Source organism: Phocoena phocoena, chromosome 2 (assembly GCF_963924675.1).
Source record: "Phocoena phocoena chromosome 2, mPhoPho1.1, whole genome shotgun sequence".
Lineage (NCBI taxonomy): Eukaryota > Metazoa > Chordata > Mammalia > Artiodactyla > Phocoenidae > Phocoena > Phocoena phocoena.
This window is the reverse complement of record NC_089220.1, coordinates 27,065,389-27,081,232: the sequence shown is the minus strand read 5'-3', so window position 1 is coordinate 27,081,232 and position 15,844 is coordinate 27,065,389. Positions and strand designations below refer to the sequence as shown.

Here is a 15,844-nt window from a genome sequence, read left to right as displayed (position 1 = left end):
TCTGTAAGGAGTATAGATTTTTTCCTAAGTGTAATTCTGTATATTGACCACTAAACAGGTTTGGAGAGATTTATGATTTAGTGTTTAGTGTTAAGATTTAATTCAGTGCCCCACTAAGTGGGAGAGGAGATTTTCAGTGTATGATCTGTCCTTATCTGAACTGATTACCTCACAAACTCGGATGGGTCAGTCTAAAGGTGGAATTCTTCAGTACAGTCAATTTGGGGATTTTCACAAGGGATCTGTAACTCATTGACACTCCAGTGGAGAAACATCAGAACTCAGTGCAGAAAATCAGAACTCAGCTGGGAGCTGCAACCAGAATTTTCTCACAGAAGACAAATCAGACACTAAACTGAGACAGAGTGTCCACATCTGAGGATGAAACTATGATCTGTAGATCAGAAGGCAGCATAATCTCAATTCCTACATACTGGTCAGCTGATCAGGACTCTCCTGGTTTGGGAAAGGGGATTTATTTTTTTGCATTACAATTATTAACTCTCTTTTAAAGAGCTTTCTTGCTGTTCTTGTTGAGTAAGGTGGTGGATAAAATGGTGTAAGCAATGCTTGAGATGTCTTAACACCCTGAAGCTCATCACGTGCTAGCCCATTTGAGCCATCCCCAGCCTTGCCATGAGATTTCCCCATTGGATGGGAGCTCTGTAGTTGAGGTTTATTAGTCAGGGTGTGTTGTTGTCCTATAGGTTTGGTGACGTAGATGGGATTCCTTTGGAATTCTAGCAGCAAAATCCACCAGAGCCAAAGAAGGTCAGCTCAGGACATCTGGGGAGCTGACAGCCTGGACAAGACTTGCTTGTCTGAGGATAGGGAACACTTGTTTCTGCAGCGAGGTTTGGCATTACTGACTGAATTGGGGGGGGCGGTCCGAAGCTGCCGGTGTGGTGAAAGATGCCATGAGCTTGGGCTGAAATACGTCCTTCTTAGGCACCATAGCTGATCCCCAGTTTCCTCAGCTCCAGAGGGAATGTGTCCCAGGGACCACACAGACCACCACTTTGTTTAAATGCTTACATTAGCAGAAGGATGGGGATCCCATTGAATCATTACCTCCTGTCAAAAAGCCAAGAGTTATTCAGAAAGAAAACAATTTTTCCCAAACAGGCGAAATCCCTCTTACTAATTAGCGGTGGTGATGGCGGGGTGTGTGTGTGTGTGTGTGTGTGTGTCTGGTGATGGTGGTGGTAGTCCTGTGCCTCCCACTGTTTTAAAATAGGGACAGTCTTTGCTCACTGTCTGAGCCCTGGGGTGAGTAACCTTGACCCCTAAGCCCCTTCACTGGATTCACGCGACTGTGTGAGTCCTGAGGGAAGTGTGGAATACTTCTCTCCCTTGGGTCTAGACATTTAGAATGAATAAATTAGAGGGTGGTGGTAACACGGTCATTGTCATTACAGACAACGTGGCATTTATGTATGGGAACTAGCTGTCTTTCTCATGGGGCTCAATTACAAGAGTAAGTTCGATCTTTCATCATGAACCACTGGAGTGTTCTTTACGGACAGAGGCTGCACCAGCTGAAAATAGCCCAAACATCTTGTTATTTTCTCTTTCCCAATCTTTGCATATTCACACCCAAGAAGAAAAGACTCAGCCTGTTCAGCCTTTTCAAAGAGTTAAAGAACATTCTCTATTTGATTTCTTAGTACCCAGAAAGGACAATAATATATATTTGCCTTGCTTGGCTGAGGGCATTCATTCATTCATTCATCTGTTCAATACATGTTTATTAAACACCTACTGGGCCAGGCATTGGGCTACGTGCTAAGTGAATATTTGCATATGAAAAAGATAAAGGCCAAAATTATGTAGATGTTAAAACAAGTCTTAGAAGCGACTTCCCCAAGTCTCTGAAGGAGTTGAATTTGCTATATGCATCTTTCTGACTTTTGGTCCCGTGCTCTGACCACAACCCTTCACCACTAGACCACACTTCTCCAAATAAACAACTACTTCTGCATGCTGGGGACGGGTTGTGTACGGCAGCATTTACGTAGGCAGCATAGACAGTAGCCTTTCACTTAATGTTGCAATAACACCAGGCTAAACAATGTGCACTGACCTCCAGAGTTACTGAACAAAAGCTTGCTGTGGGTCAGGTCTCTTAACTCAAATGCCAGAGAAGTGCAAAATATGAAAAGTCTTTATCTGATAAGAAACAACTGCTGGGAAAGAATGAATCTGTGTTTAATCTGGGTTAAAATCGGATGTGGGAGTCTACCCTCCTGTTCACTTTTGGATTCTCAGATAGGGGGAACTCAGCACATAGATAATCACAAACTATGTAAGTTTTGGTTTTCCACGCTCAGGCTTGTCCAGAACGTGGAATCCCTGCCCTGTTGGAAGGCAGCACTTTGCTCACAGAGGCACACACACATTTGTCTTAAAGTTACCCTGACCTTGGCAAATGGCAAAGATAATTTCACAGGTTGGGTCAGATTTCCCTTTATTTTTTTATTATTATATTTTAAAATTTTATTTATATATTTATTTATTTATTTTGGGCTGTGTTGGGTCTTTGTTGCCGCACGCGAGCTTTCTCTAGTTGCCGCGAGCGGGGATTACTCTTCATTGTGGTGCACGGGCTTCTCATTGCGGTGGCTTCTCTTGTTGCGGAGCACAGGCTCTAGGCGTGTGCTTTAGTAGCTGTGGCACGAGGGCTCAGTAGTTGTGGCGCACGGGCTTTGTTGCTCCGTGGCATGTGGGATCTTCTGGAAGCAGGGCTTGAACCCGTGTCCCCTGCATTGGCAGGCGGATTCTTAACCACTGTGCCACCAGGGAAGTCCAGATTTCCCTTTATTTTAAGGCTACATCACTTGAGCTCCATATTAAAAATGTGATTTGGCAGTCCTGAAATGGATACCATGAGTATATTGAGATATGAGAGTATGTTGGAATGATTGCAGGTTCAGATATTAGCGGGGCAGGAGAGGAATTCTGAGATTATATCATCTGATACTACTGCTTTGGGTTGAGCACTTGCTTCCTAGATGATGCTCTGGCCCCTTTTGATCTTTATCATGTCATTTCCCAGAGGACAGTGGATCCAGATCCTGTCTCTGTATTGCAGTCATTTCCTCTGATACCTGTCCCCAAATCCTCTTCTGTGTTCAATAGCACCCTGTTATTAGCCCCGTCAAACCACTTACTGCTGTCCTGCAATTCTCTGATGACTTGTCAGTCCAGGAGGCTGGAATCTGTCTGACAGTAGCGACAGGTCCACCCTGTTCATTACAGTGAGTGCCAGCCCCCAGCAAGTGCCAGGCCATAGGAGGCTCTCAATAAGTAAATTCTTCGTTAAATAAATAAAAGAATGAATGAATGTGTGATTCTGTCCTTTTTAGAGGATGGATTTATTAAGTCTCCAACTCTCTAGTCATAATGTTGCCAGGAAGGAAAGAGTTAAGCTATGTGGAGGAGACAGGTTTATCCAAAGACCTTTTTCCTTTTTCATTGGCAAGGGCAGGATAAATGATATATGAGATAAATCCTGGATATAAAATCTTGACACATCCTTTGTCTGTTGGCCTGAGCTGCTTCAAGACTCTGAAGGGGAAGTAAATGAAATCATTCTAGGTTTTCTCTTAAGTGGCCTGAGATCCAGTTATGAATGGAAGGCAAGGCCAGACCCAGGAATTCAAAGCTTGACCTACTTTGCCCAAAGCTAATAAGAAGAAGAGAGATGGATTTGCCTTCTTTAACTTTTTTTTTTTTTAAAGAATCAAGTACAGTGAAGTAGCCTGACAGACGACAGAACTAGGTGAATGGAAGGCAGCAGAATTGCTTTAGGATTCAGAGCAGCTCCCAGAAGTCTGTGTTTACGTATTATGTGTTTTTCCTTTTTTCTCCCCTTTTTCAAGTGAGAAAAAGAAAAAAAAAAACCGCCTAAATTCCCACCAACATAAACCAGTGACATACAATGATGAAACTCTGTTTTCACCTCTGCTTGTGACAGGGAATGCAAAAATAGCAAGTGGCCCAGTTCCACGAATCCCCGCCTCCCTGCCCTCCCAGCTCTCGCCGGGTTCGCATCTCTAAGAATGGAGGTTAGCGCCCAGCCGCGCGCAAGCCGCACTCAGCCCCCGGACTGGGCAGATGAGGTCAGGCGGCGGGAGTGGCTGCTGCCGGGCCGGGGAGGCCGAGGCCCCCGTGCAGCGAGGAGGGAGGGCGGCCTCGCCAGGCCGACGGCGCGCCCGGCCGCTCGGCGTCGCCTGGAGACTGCCCTGGCGGCGCAGTGTTGCTGTAAACAGCTGCTTCCCTGTTTCTATCTATAGCAGGATCGCCTGGCTCTCGGGTGCGGCGGCGGGAGGCAGGTCGGCGGTCCCGCTCCCCGCGCGTCCCGAAGGATCCGCCCGCAGCCCAAATCCCGCCTCGCCCCTCTCCAGGTGCCCACCGTGACCCCCGGGCCCGAAGAGTGGGGGAAGGGACACAGGGACCTGTGTCTCTACGGGGACTGTGGCTTCGCGTCCCGGAGGTGGCCGGCGCGCGGGGACCGACCCGGGGCAGTTTGACCTCGGCTGTCCTTTGCGTCCGAGCAGGAGGCTGGGGGCTTCTGGGGGGCGCAGCGCACTATAGAGCACCTTGCTGCCCCAAAGCCCTGTTTTCCAGGCCACCGAGCGGTGCCTGAGGCCCCAGACGCCGAGGATTCCGGCCTGGGCGCTGCTGGGCACGGTCCTTCCAAGCGCCCCCGGTCCTCCCCTCTCCAAGTCTGTGCTGGAAAATCACTGGCTGCGGGCTCCCAATCACCAGCTTCCTGGGGCACCGAACCACCCCCACCTCCCCAGCACGGACTTGCGCTCCCCCAAGAGCTCACTCCATCCGGTACCCAGAACTGATGACCTTGTCCACATAACACCCCCAGGCCCCGGGCCCAAGCTCAGAACCAGGCAAACGAACCCTCCAGACACCCTTGCATGGAGGTTCTGCAGAATGTTTATTGGCTAGTTTCTCAGGGGTTTGACAGTAACACTAACATGTCATATATGGCCAAGAAAAAAAAATGCGCCTCTTTCCTTAAAAACAAAAAAATGAAAATTCCCAGCACCGTAGGTAAAGTAGGTTATCGTATTCTCTTATTTTGGATCCCCCGACTTTCTGCTTCCAAACGCAGTAACAATCCTAGTAGTGCTGGAGTCCGGGGGCTTGAAGCGAGGGGCTGAGGGTCTGCTCCCACAGTTTGCCCTAAATTAGGGCTAGAATGGGGAATGGGGGTGGAGGCGCATTCCTTCGGGGGCCGAGGCTTAAGCCCTCGGGGCTGTGTACCTGTTTCGCCTATACCAGAGCCTCAGAATGTGCCCCGCTTTCCGTAGAGGGGTAGAAGGGCGCCCCCACCCCATCCTCCCACCCCGGGAACAAGGGTCCGCATTGAACGAGGTGCGAATGTTCCCTCGCCTTCTCCTCCTTTTCCTCCTCCCCTCCCCCTGGCCGCGGCCCCCGCCTCCCCCCGCGCTGCACCCTCGGTGTTGGCTGCAGCCCGCGAGCAGTTCCCGTCAATCCCTCCCTCCCCTTCACACAGGATGTCCATATTAGGACATCTGCGTCAGCAGGTTTCCACGGCCGTTCCCTGCAGTCGTGGGGGGAGCCATCCCCGAAGTCCCTCATCTCTGGGGCTCCAAGCCACCCCAAGACCCAGATTGCGAAACGCTCACAAGATAAAGAAACACGAAAAGACGGGAGGCAGGGATCTGCGAGGGCGGCGGAGACGGCAAGGAGACCGAAGATGTGGCCAGGCCCGGGCGACACCCCTCGAGAGCCACAATGGTTGCGCCCCGTGACGTGTAGGGCTCATTCACAAAAGGGTTATAAAAGCGGTGGCTGCGGCGCCTACTACTCCCAACCGCATCGGCAGCGAGCAGCTAAGGAGCTGAGACTGAGCTGGCGGCGGCGCAGCGAGCGAGCAGCAACAGCGCTCCTACCTAGCTCTGCCGCACAGCTCCTACCTACCTGCCTCCTTCCCTCAGCCCCTCGCCCGGCTTTGACTACCCGCGATCATGATGTTCTCTGGCTTCAACGCCGACTACGAGGCGTCATCCTCCCGCTGCAGCAGCGCCTCCCCGGCCGGGGACAGCCTCTCCTACTACCACTCACCGGCCGACTCCTTCTCCAGTATGGGCTCTCCCGTCAATGCGCAGGTGAGGCTGGCTTCGCGCTGCCGCGGGGCCCGGGGCTCCGGGGTCGGGGCTCGGGGTCACCGGGGAGGAGAAACTGGGGAGGGACGGCTCAGGAAGACGAATCGAGGAGCCCTTTCGCCGGCGGGGAGGGAGGCTTGCCCCGGCCAGAGCAGCCCTACCTCCGGATTCCCGAACTTGTCCGGAGCGCACGGAAGCTTGTCATAATAAGAATTGGTTCTCCTTTCCCGCGGCAGGCTCATTCTGAGCTGCCCCCGGCCCGCCCTCCCTGACTGATCTCTGACATTAGCTGGGACAAAAGTGTCCCAAGCAAAGACTCGCCAACTAGAGTCCGGCGCCTCTGGGGAGGCGGCAAAAAGCGGCAATCTCCCCTCCCCTCGCAGCCTGGAGCAAGGAGGAGGGGTGGGGTGAAGCAGGCGGGTGTGTAAGGCAGTTTCATTGATAAAAAGCGAGTTCATTCAGGAGACTCCGGAGCGGCGCCTGCGTCAGCGCAGACGTCAGAGATATTTATAACAAACCCCCTTTCAAGAGAGTGATGCTGAAGGGATAACGGGAACGCAGCAGCAGGATGGAGGAAAAAGGCACTGCGCTGCGGAATTCTTGGGAAGAAAGGGGGAAACCTTTCATCCAGGATGAGGGGCATGTAAAAAAACCTGAGCAGTCCATGGCAGAACGGTTTCTCCTACCTCTCTCCCTGCTGCATGCGGCACTGGGAACTCTGCTCACCCCACCTGCGTCCAGAATCTGCTCACTCACGTCAGCTTTCTCCTTCTGTTTCATTCTAGGACTTCTGCACCGATCTGGCCGTCTCCAGTGCCAACTTCATCCCAACAGTGACAGCCATCTCGACCAGCCCGGACCTGCAGTGGCTAGTGCAGCCCACCCTGGTCTCCTCCGTGGCCCCATCCCAGACCAGAGCCCCCCACCCCTATGGAGTCCCCACCCCCTCGGCTGGGGCTTACTCCAGGGCTGGGGTCATGAAGACCATGAGCGGAGGCAGAGCTCAGAGCATTGGCAGGAGGGGCAAGGTGGAACAGGTGAGTTCTCAGCACCTTCCCTGGGGTGGGCGTAGTGTGGCTTCAGCACTGGTGGAGGTGGGGAGCCCAGCGGACAGGGTGAAGCCATTGATGGAAATGACTAGATATCCCGAACAGGGAGCCCTGGCTCCAAGCCCTTTCCATCCCAAGTTAGGCTCTGATAGTCCCACTCTAAGAAATACCCTAATGTGTAGTTTCTTCCCTAATAGGTTCCTGTCTGATGTTTTCAGTCTGGGCTCTTCTTTGGCTCTTGCTGAGGTTCTTATTTTAAATGCAAGTCACACCCAGCTTGCAACTGCAGGTTAGAATGGCTTCACAGAAGAGGTGTTAGGAGCTGGGAAGATGCAGGAGCCAGTGTCACTGGGGTGGGTGAATGGAGCTGACGGCAGACACTGATACTGAATGCTGTTCTTCCCCCCCCCACCCAGTTGTCCCCAGAAGAAGAGGAGAAAAGGAGAATCCGAAGGGAAAGGAATAAGATGGCTGCAGCCAAATGCCGGAACCGGAGGAGGGAGCTGACTGACACACTCCAAGCGGTAGGTAGATCCCATGGCTCATTTCTTTTTAAAACTTAAGGGGAAAGTTGGAGATTGGACATAAGGGAGCAGCGTCCTTGAGTAAGATCGTGTCTTATGCTTTGTTTTGTCCTCTCTATCCAGGAAACAGACCAACTAGAAGATGAGAAGTCTGCTTTGCAGACTGAGATTGCCAACCTGCTAAAGGAGAAGGAAAAACTAGAGTTCATCTTGGCGGCTCACCGACCTGCTTGCAAGATCCCTGATGACATGGGCTTCCCAGAAGAAATGTCTGTGGCTTCCCTTGATCTGAGTGGGGGCCTGCCTGAAGCCGCCACCCCCGAATCTGAGGAGGCCTTCACCCTACCCCTCCTTAATGACCCTGAGCCCAAGCCCTCAGTGGAGCCCGTCAAGAGCATCAGCAGCATGGAGCTGAAGGCTGAGCCCTTTGATGACTTCCTGTTCCCAGCATCGTCCAGGCCCAGCGGCTCTGAGACCGCCCGCTCTGTGCCAGACATGGACCTGTCTGGTTCCTTCTATGCAGCAGACTGGGAGCCCCTGCACGGTGGCTCCCTGGGGATGGGGCCCATGGCCACAGAGCTGGAACCCCTGTGTACCCCGGTGGTCACCTGTACACCCAGCTGCACTACTTACACGTCTTCCTTTGTCTTCACCTACCCTGAGGCTGACTCCTTCCCCAGCTGTGCGGCTGCCCACCGCAAGGGCAGCAGCAGCAACGAGCCCTCCTCTGACTCGCTCAGCTCACCCACGCTCCTGGCCCTGTGAGCAGGCAGAGAGGGGAGGCAGCAGGCACGCACGTGCCACTGCTCGAGCCGGTGCATTACAGAGAGGAGGAACACGTCTTCCCTCGAGGGTTCCCATAGACCTAGGGAGGACCTTATCTGTGCGTGAAACACACCAGGCTGTGGGCCTCAAGGACTTGACAGCATCCATGTGTGGACTCAAGTCCTTACCTCTTCCGGAGATGTAGCAAAACGCATGGAGTGTGTATTGTTCCCAGTGACACATCTGAGAGCTGGTAGTTAGTAGCATGTTGAGCCAGGCCTGGGTCTGTGTCTCTTTTCTCTTTCTCTTTAGTCTTCTCATAGCATTAACTAATCTATTGGGGTTTGTTTTGGAATTAACCTGGTGCTGGATATTTTCAAATTGTATCTAGTGCAGCTGATTTTAACAATAACTACTGTGTTCCTGGCAATTGTGTGTTCTGATTAGCAATGACCAATATTAAACTAAGAAAAGATATGACTTTATTTTCTGGTAGATAGAAATAAATAGCTATATCCATGTACTGTAGTTTTTCTTCAACATCAATGTTCATTGTAACGTTACTGATCATGCATTGTTGAGGTGGTCTGAATGTTCTGACATTAACAGTTTTCCATGAAAACGTTTTATTGTGTTTTTAATTTATTTATTAAGATGGATTCTCAGATATTTATATTTTTATTTTATTTTTTTCTACCTTGAAGTCTTTTGACATGTGGAAAGTGAATCTGAATGAAAAATTTAAGCATTGTTTGCTTATTGTTCAAAGACATTGTCAATAAAAGCATTTAAGTTGAATGCGACCAACCTCGTGCGTGCTCTTTTCATTCTGGAAGTTTTGTAAGATTCCGGAAGGTATCATTGGAGACCAGTTTGTCAAGAAGGGTAGCTCCTGGAGGGGACACACCCCTCTGTCTGATCCCTTATCAAAAAGAGAGAAACTCTGGAGCTGACGTTGGAAAATTGTACAAACGCGTGTCTTCACCCTGCAGTGCTGAGTCTCCCCTTAGAGATTCTCGGAATGGGAAACTGCTTTGTAACAGCTTTTGTGAGAACACGTCTTCCTTTTTCTGTTTTAAAAGTCAAAGAGGGTCATGTTTAAGTCTAGTTGTGCTAATACTAAATGTCTTGGTCTTCTAGGAATCCTTTTAGCAAACAATTAAGCTTTGCACGAAACACTTTAACTTTTTGCCACAAAATCATGTGAAGGGTACTCCCTCCTTAAAGGAGAGCAAATTGAATGGTTAGAATGATGACTTTCTCAATATTCCACTATTGGGATTGGAATCTTAACTTCATTCTTTACCCTATCCATCAGGCTGAACTGCCTCTTAACACTTGGCTTAAAAAAAAAAAAAGTTTTCAGACTTCCCTGGCAGTCCAGTGGTTAAGACTCTGCCCTTCCAATGCAGGGGGCGGGGGTTTGATCCCTGGTCCGGAAACTAAGATCCCACATGCCTCGTAGTGTGGCCAAAAAAAGAAAAAAAGAAAATGAAAAAGTTTTCACCTGGTTAGGAAAAAAAATAAGCCCACAACTTTTCAGTCCTTAACTCAAACAGACACACATTTAGTTGTATTCTTTTTATTCTCAGAAAGAAAGGAGGCGGGTTCTCATCCCTATCCATTTGTAATACGTGCATTGTAATTTCTGAAGTTTCTTTAACATATGCCTGACATTCACTGGGGGAAGAAAAAGCTGGCTCTGAGAATTCGAGAGATCTCAAACAGTACAAACAATGGTCGATCGTTCGGTAAATAAAAAGTTACATGATAGCTCGAGAAGCAGAAGTCAACATGACTGAATACGCTTTAACTTAGAAACTTTATCACCTTAATGAAGAACATGACCTTTGTCTGGGACACCTCTGGTGATGGGGTGCTTCCATGCACAGGTACCAACCGCAGAGAGAGGAGGTGGCGTCCTTCCTCCACCGCTCTCTGCTATCATGTGGGCACCAAGCTCGCAAGCCAGAGCCCAGGTTTGCACCCGTGCCAGGTGGAAGAGGAGCTTCAGGGCCAGCCTCCTAATGCTTTGGTGATAGTAAAAATCACTGGGTGGTTATGGGATGTCATACTCAGCCAAGTTGAAAGTTTTAATTTAAAATGACAGTTCCATTGAGGGTGGTGTTCACACCTATGATCTCCCAGCTCCTCACATAATAACTGACCTTTGAAAGCAACTTGCTTTAGGCTCTTAAGAGCACTGATCTCTCACACATCACTTGCATATTATTTTTGCCTGTCGGGCAATCATGAAAATGGTCTTAGACTCCCTGTTTGCTGTCCAGAGGGTAAATTTTCTGTAGCCTTTAGATAGGACCTAAACTGGATACAGAATTACTGTAACTAACACCTAGATCTGAAGTAACAAGAAGATATCTGAAGGAAACCAGCTGGATCCCCTACATGTACCGTAATAACAACACATGGAAGCAGATTTCTCAGATGGGGAAGGGAAGCTAAACCTCTAGCCCTGGACACTGAACTCCTGGAGACCTGACTAATGGCTTCGGTCAGTCCCATGCTGATTAGAGAGAGAGGCTTGCTTTTCACTTGACAGCCCTGACCTCTGCCTGCACGCAGACCCTTCTAGTTCACCATAGCCCAGCTGAGACCAGGCTGCTCCATCAACAAGCCTGCATTAAAGGTCCAGGAGAGGGCCTTGCACACAGAGAATCTCTTTAACAGGCTTCTCAGAGGACCTATAGGGTCCGCCATTGGGTTGACATCCCACCAAGCTCTCTGCCCACCATTCTCATGGGATCAAGAGAAGAAAGGAATTCCCTCTCTTTCTAGCTAAAGGAGCTCCTTCCAAATCCTCTTTTCCTGGCTCAGGATTCAACAACTCCCATGCATGATGGACATTGGGAATGTCAACTTCCTTTTGGGAAAGACTCTATCGCTACCCACACGATATGGCCTTACACTGGTCTCAACAAAATGACTATCTCAGGGCACCATCGTTCACTGATACAAAAGACACTCATATAATAGCAAGAGATGGAAATAAGGATGCAAGGGGGTCATTTCTTTATGGGGAGAATGTCTAATTTGTTCGTTAATGGATCCCCAGACCTGGCTTAGTGCCTGGCACATAGTACAGGGTTAACAAATATTTGCTGGGTGGATAAGTGAATAAATTCTGCACTATTTCCACAAGCAGAAATATATTCCACACATACTCTCTCAATTCTCCTATTCCAGGCCCTGTTATGATATTAAGCAATGGGGATTTCATATCTTTTATGTCTGGCTTCAAACATATACCCCAGTTCCATCTTTGGCTCCTGGAATTCCTCTGCTGCCTCCCTGGATTACTTCTGCCAATTCAACTTCAAAGTGAATGCACTGCCTTTGTGCTTCCAGCTCCAAATTAATTTTAGATGGAAAAAGGGTAGAAGAAAAGAGAATTATCTTTATATAATAGTGGATTGTAGACTCTGCATCATCTTTGCACATCCCTGCATCTTGTGTAATTCTCAAAATTAAAGGGTAGCATTTAACAATTTGTTCTAATAACAGTAATTTTGTATCAACAGCAACTTTCCATGCATGAAAGAAAGTAAATCAATTATGCTATCTTTAATTAACGGACAAAGTAGAGACAGAGGCAAAGTAAAAGTTTTCAGATGACTCTAAGGAAATCAGCTGAAGTTTTTATGTTTTTCAAGTAAATAAAAAACATCAAAAACAAAAATTCAGTCTTTCAGCTGTGTGTAAGACTTCCTCCAGACACAGAATAATCATATTCCTCACAAAATAAATGAGATATGAGCATCACTTGAATGCTGAATCTCAGAGCATTTTAAGCTGTGCTGTTTTATAAATATTAAAGAGCTCACTCTTGACTCCTCTCCACCACCATCTCCTGTCCTTCCGTGGACACCACTCTGCTCACTGAACCTTCCTTCCATGCCTGACACATAGCATGCATGTCCCTGCTGCAGGACCTTTGCACTTGCTGTCCCTCTGCCTGGGCTTCTTTTCCCAGGCTGGCTGCTTCCTGTTGGTCAGGACTCAGCTCAAAGAACATCCCCTCCAAGAAGCCTTCCCAGGTCGTTCTATCACTCGCTGCAACACCTTACTTATGTTTCCTTTCCCTTTTTAACAAATTTCTACCCTTCACCACTGCCTGTAAGTTCCACGTGAACAGGGACCTTTTCTGTCTTGATCACCTCTCTAGCCCCAAGGACTACTAGGGACTCAAATGTTTGTTAAATGAATGGAGATGGATGAATGAATGAAGGTGGATTAAATTGACAAAAACATCTAAAGGGAGATAACTAGAACTTAACAGTGGAGGTGAGCCGTGTTCTTCATAGATTTCTTCCTGAGTGAAAGAGCAAGGCTTCTTGTTTTTAAAAAAAATTCTTGTCAAGAGTTCTACAATATTAAGGTGACGAACTAGCTGGCTTGGGAAGGAATTTTGAGGGGTACCCCAAAATACAAGTGTGCTGCAGGTCAGTGACACTTCTAGGCTTATTACAAATTGAGAAATTTATTTCAATACCAAATGAAGAGTAGATGCATATGTAAATTTAAGTATCATCATCTTCCAGGAAACAAACAAAAGAATGTTTTTCACTCTCATTGATATAAAATAAAATTTTCAGACTATCCCACAAATGCATTTGAGTTTTGGATCCTTGCACTTGGTGTGCTAAATTATAAAACTTACAATTTATTCTGCATGAGAAGAGAAGAATAGGGTTAGCGGCTATCACGATCATTACCAATATCAATATCATGATCACTATCATCATTTACAAGAATATGCCCAGACCTGGGCAAAAGCAGATGGGAATAAAGTGTATTGCCTCCTGATGAACGAGTTCAAAGTCCCTGAAGGGTGCTGGCGTAATAGAGGTCCACCTTGCACTCAGGTGAATGCAACAGAAGCATAAACTGGCTTAGCTGTAACGCAATTCATTTCAAAGGCTCCACACACCGATCCACGGGCTGATCTAAGCTGCCTTTCCTTTGCTCTTCTCGAGCACTGTTCAACTGCCCAAGAGACCAAAGATCAGAAAGGGCTCTGGCTGTTGTCCCAAGGAGGCTGCCTGTCCTGGTGCATCAGATCTTCTTAACTAATAAACTGTTTTAACTTTCAGCTCAAACTGACATGGTGCTGAGGTTTGGTTCATTCAGGTGATGAGAATAAGAACCCGGAGGGGTTTGAGCATCAGCTACATTAGAAGCAGCTACGTGTAGGAAGGGGACGCTGCTGAAGCGAGTGGAGCAAAATGCAGCACCTCCAACATAAGGGTAAATGGCACAGGCCCCAGTTGCTCCCATGTTCACTTTGGGGAGCAATTTGTGGTCAGAGCTACAGAAACAGTGATTCATTTTCAGGCTTTTTAGTCAATCTTGAGACTGTCATTGCAGCTAAACTTGTCAAAGAAAAATGATAAATTAATCTGGATTCGAGGAATTGGATCCCATAGAGCAGAGTGGTTCAGAGCATGGACTCAGCTTTGAATCCTGGCTCCTTGACCTTGCGCAGTTTACCTCTCCTCTCTGCACCTTAGTTTCCTCATCTGTGAAAGGGAGATAATAATTGTATCCACCTCTGGGGTTGTTGTGAGCATTAAATAAGTTAGTCTGGAACTTATTACAGTACCTGGGCACACAGGAGTATTATAGAAGGGTGAGCTATTATTTATTGCTTTATAATTTAGGGAGATGGGGGTCAAGGGAGAAAATATATATCCTCTGGAGCAAGCATGGACTTCATCTCATTCAATAAAAAGTTTCCAGGGGGCTTCCCTGGTGGCACAGTGGTTAAGAATCTGCCTGCCAATGCAGGGGACACAGGTTCGAGCCCTGGTCTGGGAAGATCCCACATGCCGTGGAGCAACTAAGCCCGTGCACCACAACTACTGAGCCTACGCTCTAGAGCCCACGTGCCACAACCACTCAGCCTGCGTGCTGCAACTACTGAAGCCCATGCGCCTAGAGCCCGTGCTCCGCAACAAGAGAAGCCACCACAATGAGAAGCCTGCACACCACAATGTAGAGTAGCCCTCCCGTTCGCCGCAACTAGAGAAAGCCCACGCGCAGCAATGAGGACCCAACACAGCCAAAAAAAAAAAAAAAAAACTTTCCAGGGAATTCCCTGGTGGTCCAGTGGTAAGACTCCATGCTCCCAGTTCAGGGGGCCTGGGCTCGATCCCTGATCCGGGAACTAGATCCCACATGCATGCCGCAACCAAGAAGTCTGCATGCCTCAACAAAGGTCCCGCGTGCTGCAACTAAGACTTGTCACAGCCAAAATAAATAATAAACAAATAAGTGTTAAACAAAAAAAGTTTCTGGGTGTCTACTCCATATCAGGTGCTGGATTCAGATGCAAAGGAGGCACAGGCTGGAGTTCCTGGCCTGGAAAGGGAGAAAGACACATAAACGTACTACACACACTGTAGCAATGAAAACTGACAAGAGACGTGCAGGGGTTATGAGAAGGAGGCAGTGATGAACTCTACCTGGGGGAGTCTCTGGGAAGGTGACCGCTGAGCTGGGCTTCAAAGATGGATGGAATTTGCTAGATGAGCAAGTGGCAGAGGGAGGATTCCAGGAGGCAGAGGGATATACGCTGTAAAGGCACAGACCCAGAAGACAACACAGTTAGTTTTGCCAGACTATAAAATGCAGGGCTGGGGGAAGAGTGGGTGGGAGATGTAAACTATAGAGCATCATATAAGTACAGTTGATTTCATTTACATCAATATTGCCACATCAAAGTGGAGGGGGCTGGAGACACAGGTCAAGAAGAGGTAACTGTGGCCAGATCATGAAGAGCCTGGTATTTACTTAGTTCAGTTGTGTGTAGGTTGAACCCAGACAGTGGTGGTGGGAACAGGGAGGGAACAAGAGGTAATTAGCAGGTAGGACTGTTGGGACTTGGTGACTGAGTGGATGTGGGAGGTGAGGGAGAGGCAGGAATCCAAGCTCACTCCCAGCTGTATCAGGCTTGACCCACAAGGAGGCTTGTGGGTCCCCCAGTGACTTTGTGACTCTAGGAAGAAGAGCAGGTTTGGGGGATAAGAAGGTAAGTCCTGTGTTGGACACATTGAGCTCAAGATACCTGTGGAATAATGGGGTGGGGAGGGGATGTAGGCGGTTGGAATTACATGGTAGAGGTTCTATAATGTCAATTTATAGAGCTTGTCTGGAGGCATGTGGTCGGGATAGAACCTAGGATATAATATTGATAATGGTCAGCATTTCACATGTGCTTGCTACGTTCCAGGCTGTGCCATGTACTTTACAGGCAACACTAAATCGGAGACCAGATTTGCTTTGCTAATCATTTTGCCTCTAGCAACTAGCACATAATGGGCACACAGTAATTGTTTTG

The 15,844-nt window shown here is 48.3% G+C and overlaps 1 protein-coding gene across 1 annotated transcript; it reads left to right on the top strand.

Moving 5' to 3' along the window:
- The first annotated feature begins 5,844 nt into the window (after positions 1-5,844).
- FOS (Fos proto-oncogene, AP-1 transcription factor subunit) lies at positions 5,845-9,290 on the top strand. Its single transcript, XM_065870887.1, has 4 exons — positions 5,845-6,152; positions 6,935-7,186; positions 7,615-7,722; positions 7,846-9,290. Exons 1-4 carry the CDS (start codon positions 6,012-6,014, stop codon positions 8,485-8,487), a joined length of 1,143 nt encoding a protein of 380 aa, XP_065726959.1. The 5' UTR covers positions 5,845-6,011; the 3' UTR covers positions 8,488-9,290.
- The last annotated feature ends 6,554 nt before the right edge of the window (positions 9,291-15,844 follow it).

What these genes read in the sequence shown, in the direction of transcription:
- FOS (XM_065870887.1), top strand. Translation starts at nt 6,012, where the DNA reads ATGATGTTCTCTGGCTTCAACGCCGACTACGAGGCGTCATCCTCCCGC. An exon ending in GGAGGGGCAAGGTGGAACAG is followed by an intron (nt 7,187 to 7,614) that starts GTGAGTTCTCAG and finishes CCCCCCACCCAG; the next exon opens with TTGTCCCCAGAAGAAGAGGA. An exon ending in TGACTGACACACTCCAAGCG is followed by an intron (nt 7,723 to 7,845) that starts GTAGGTAGATCC and finishes CTCTCTATCCAG; the next exon opens with GAAACAGACCAACTAGAAGA.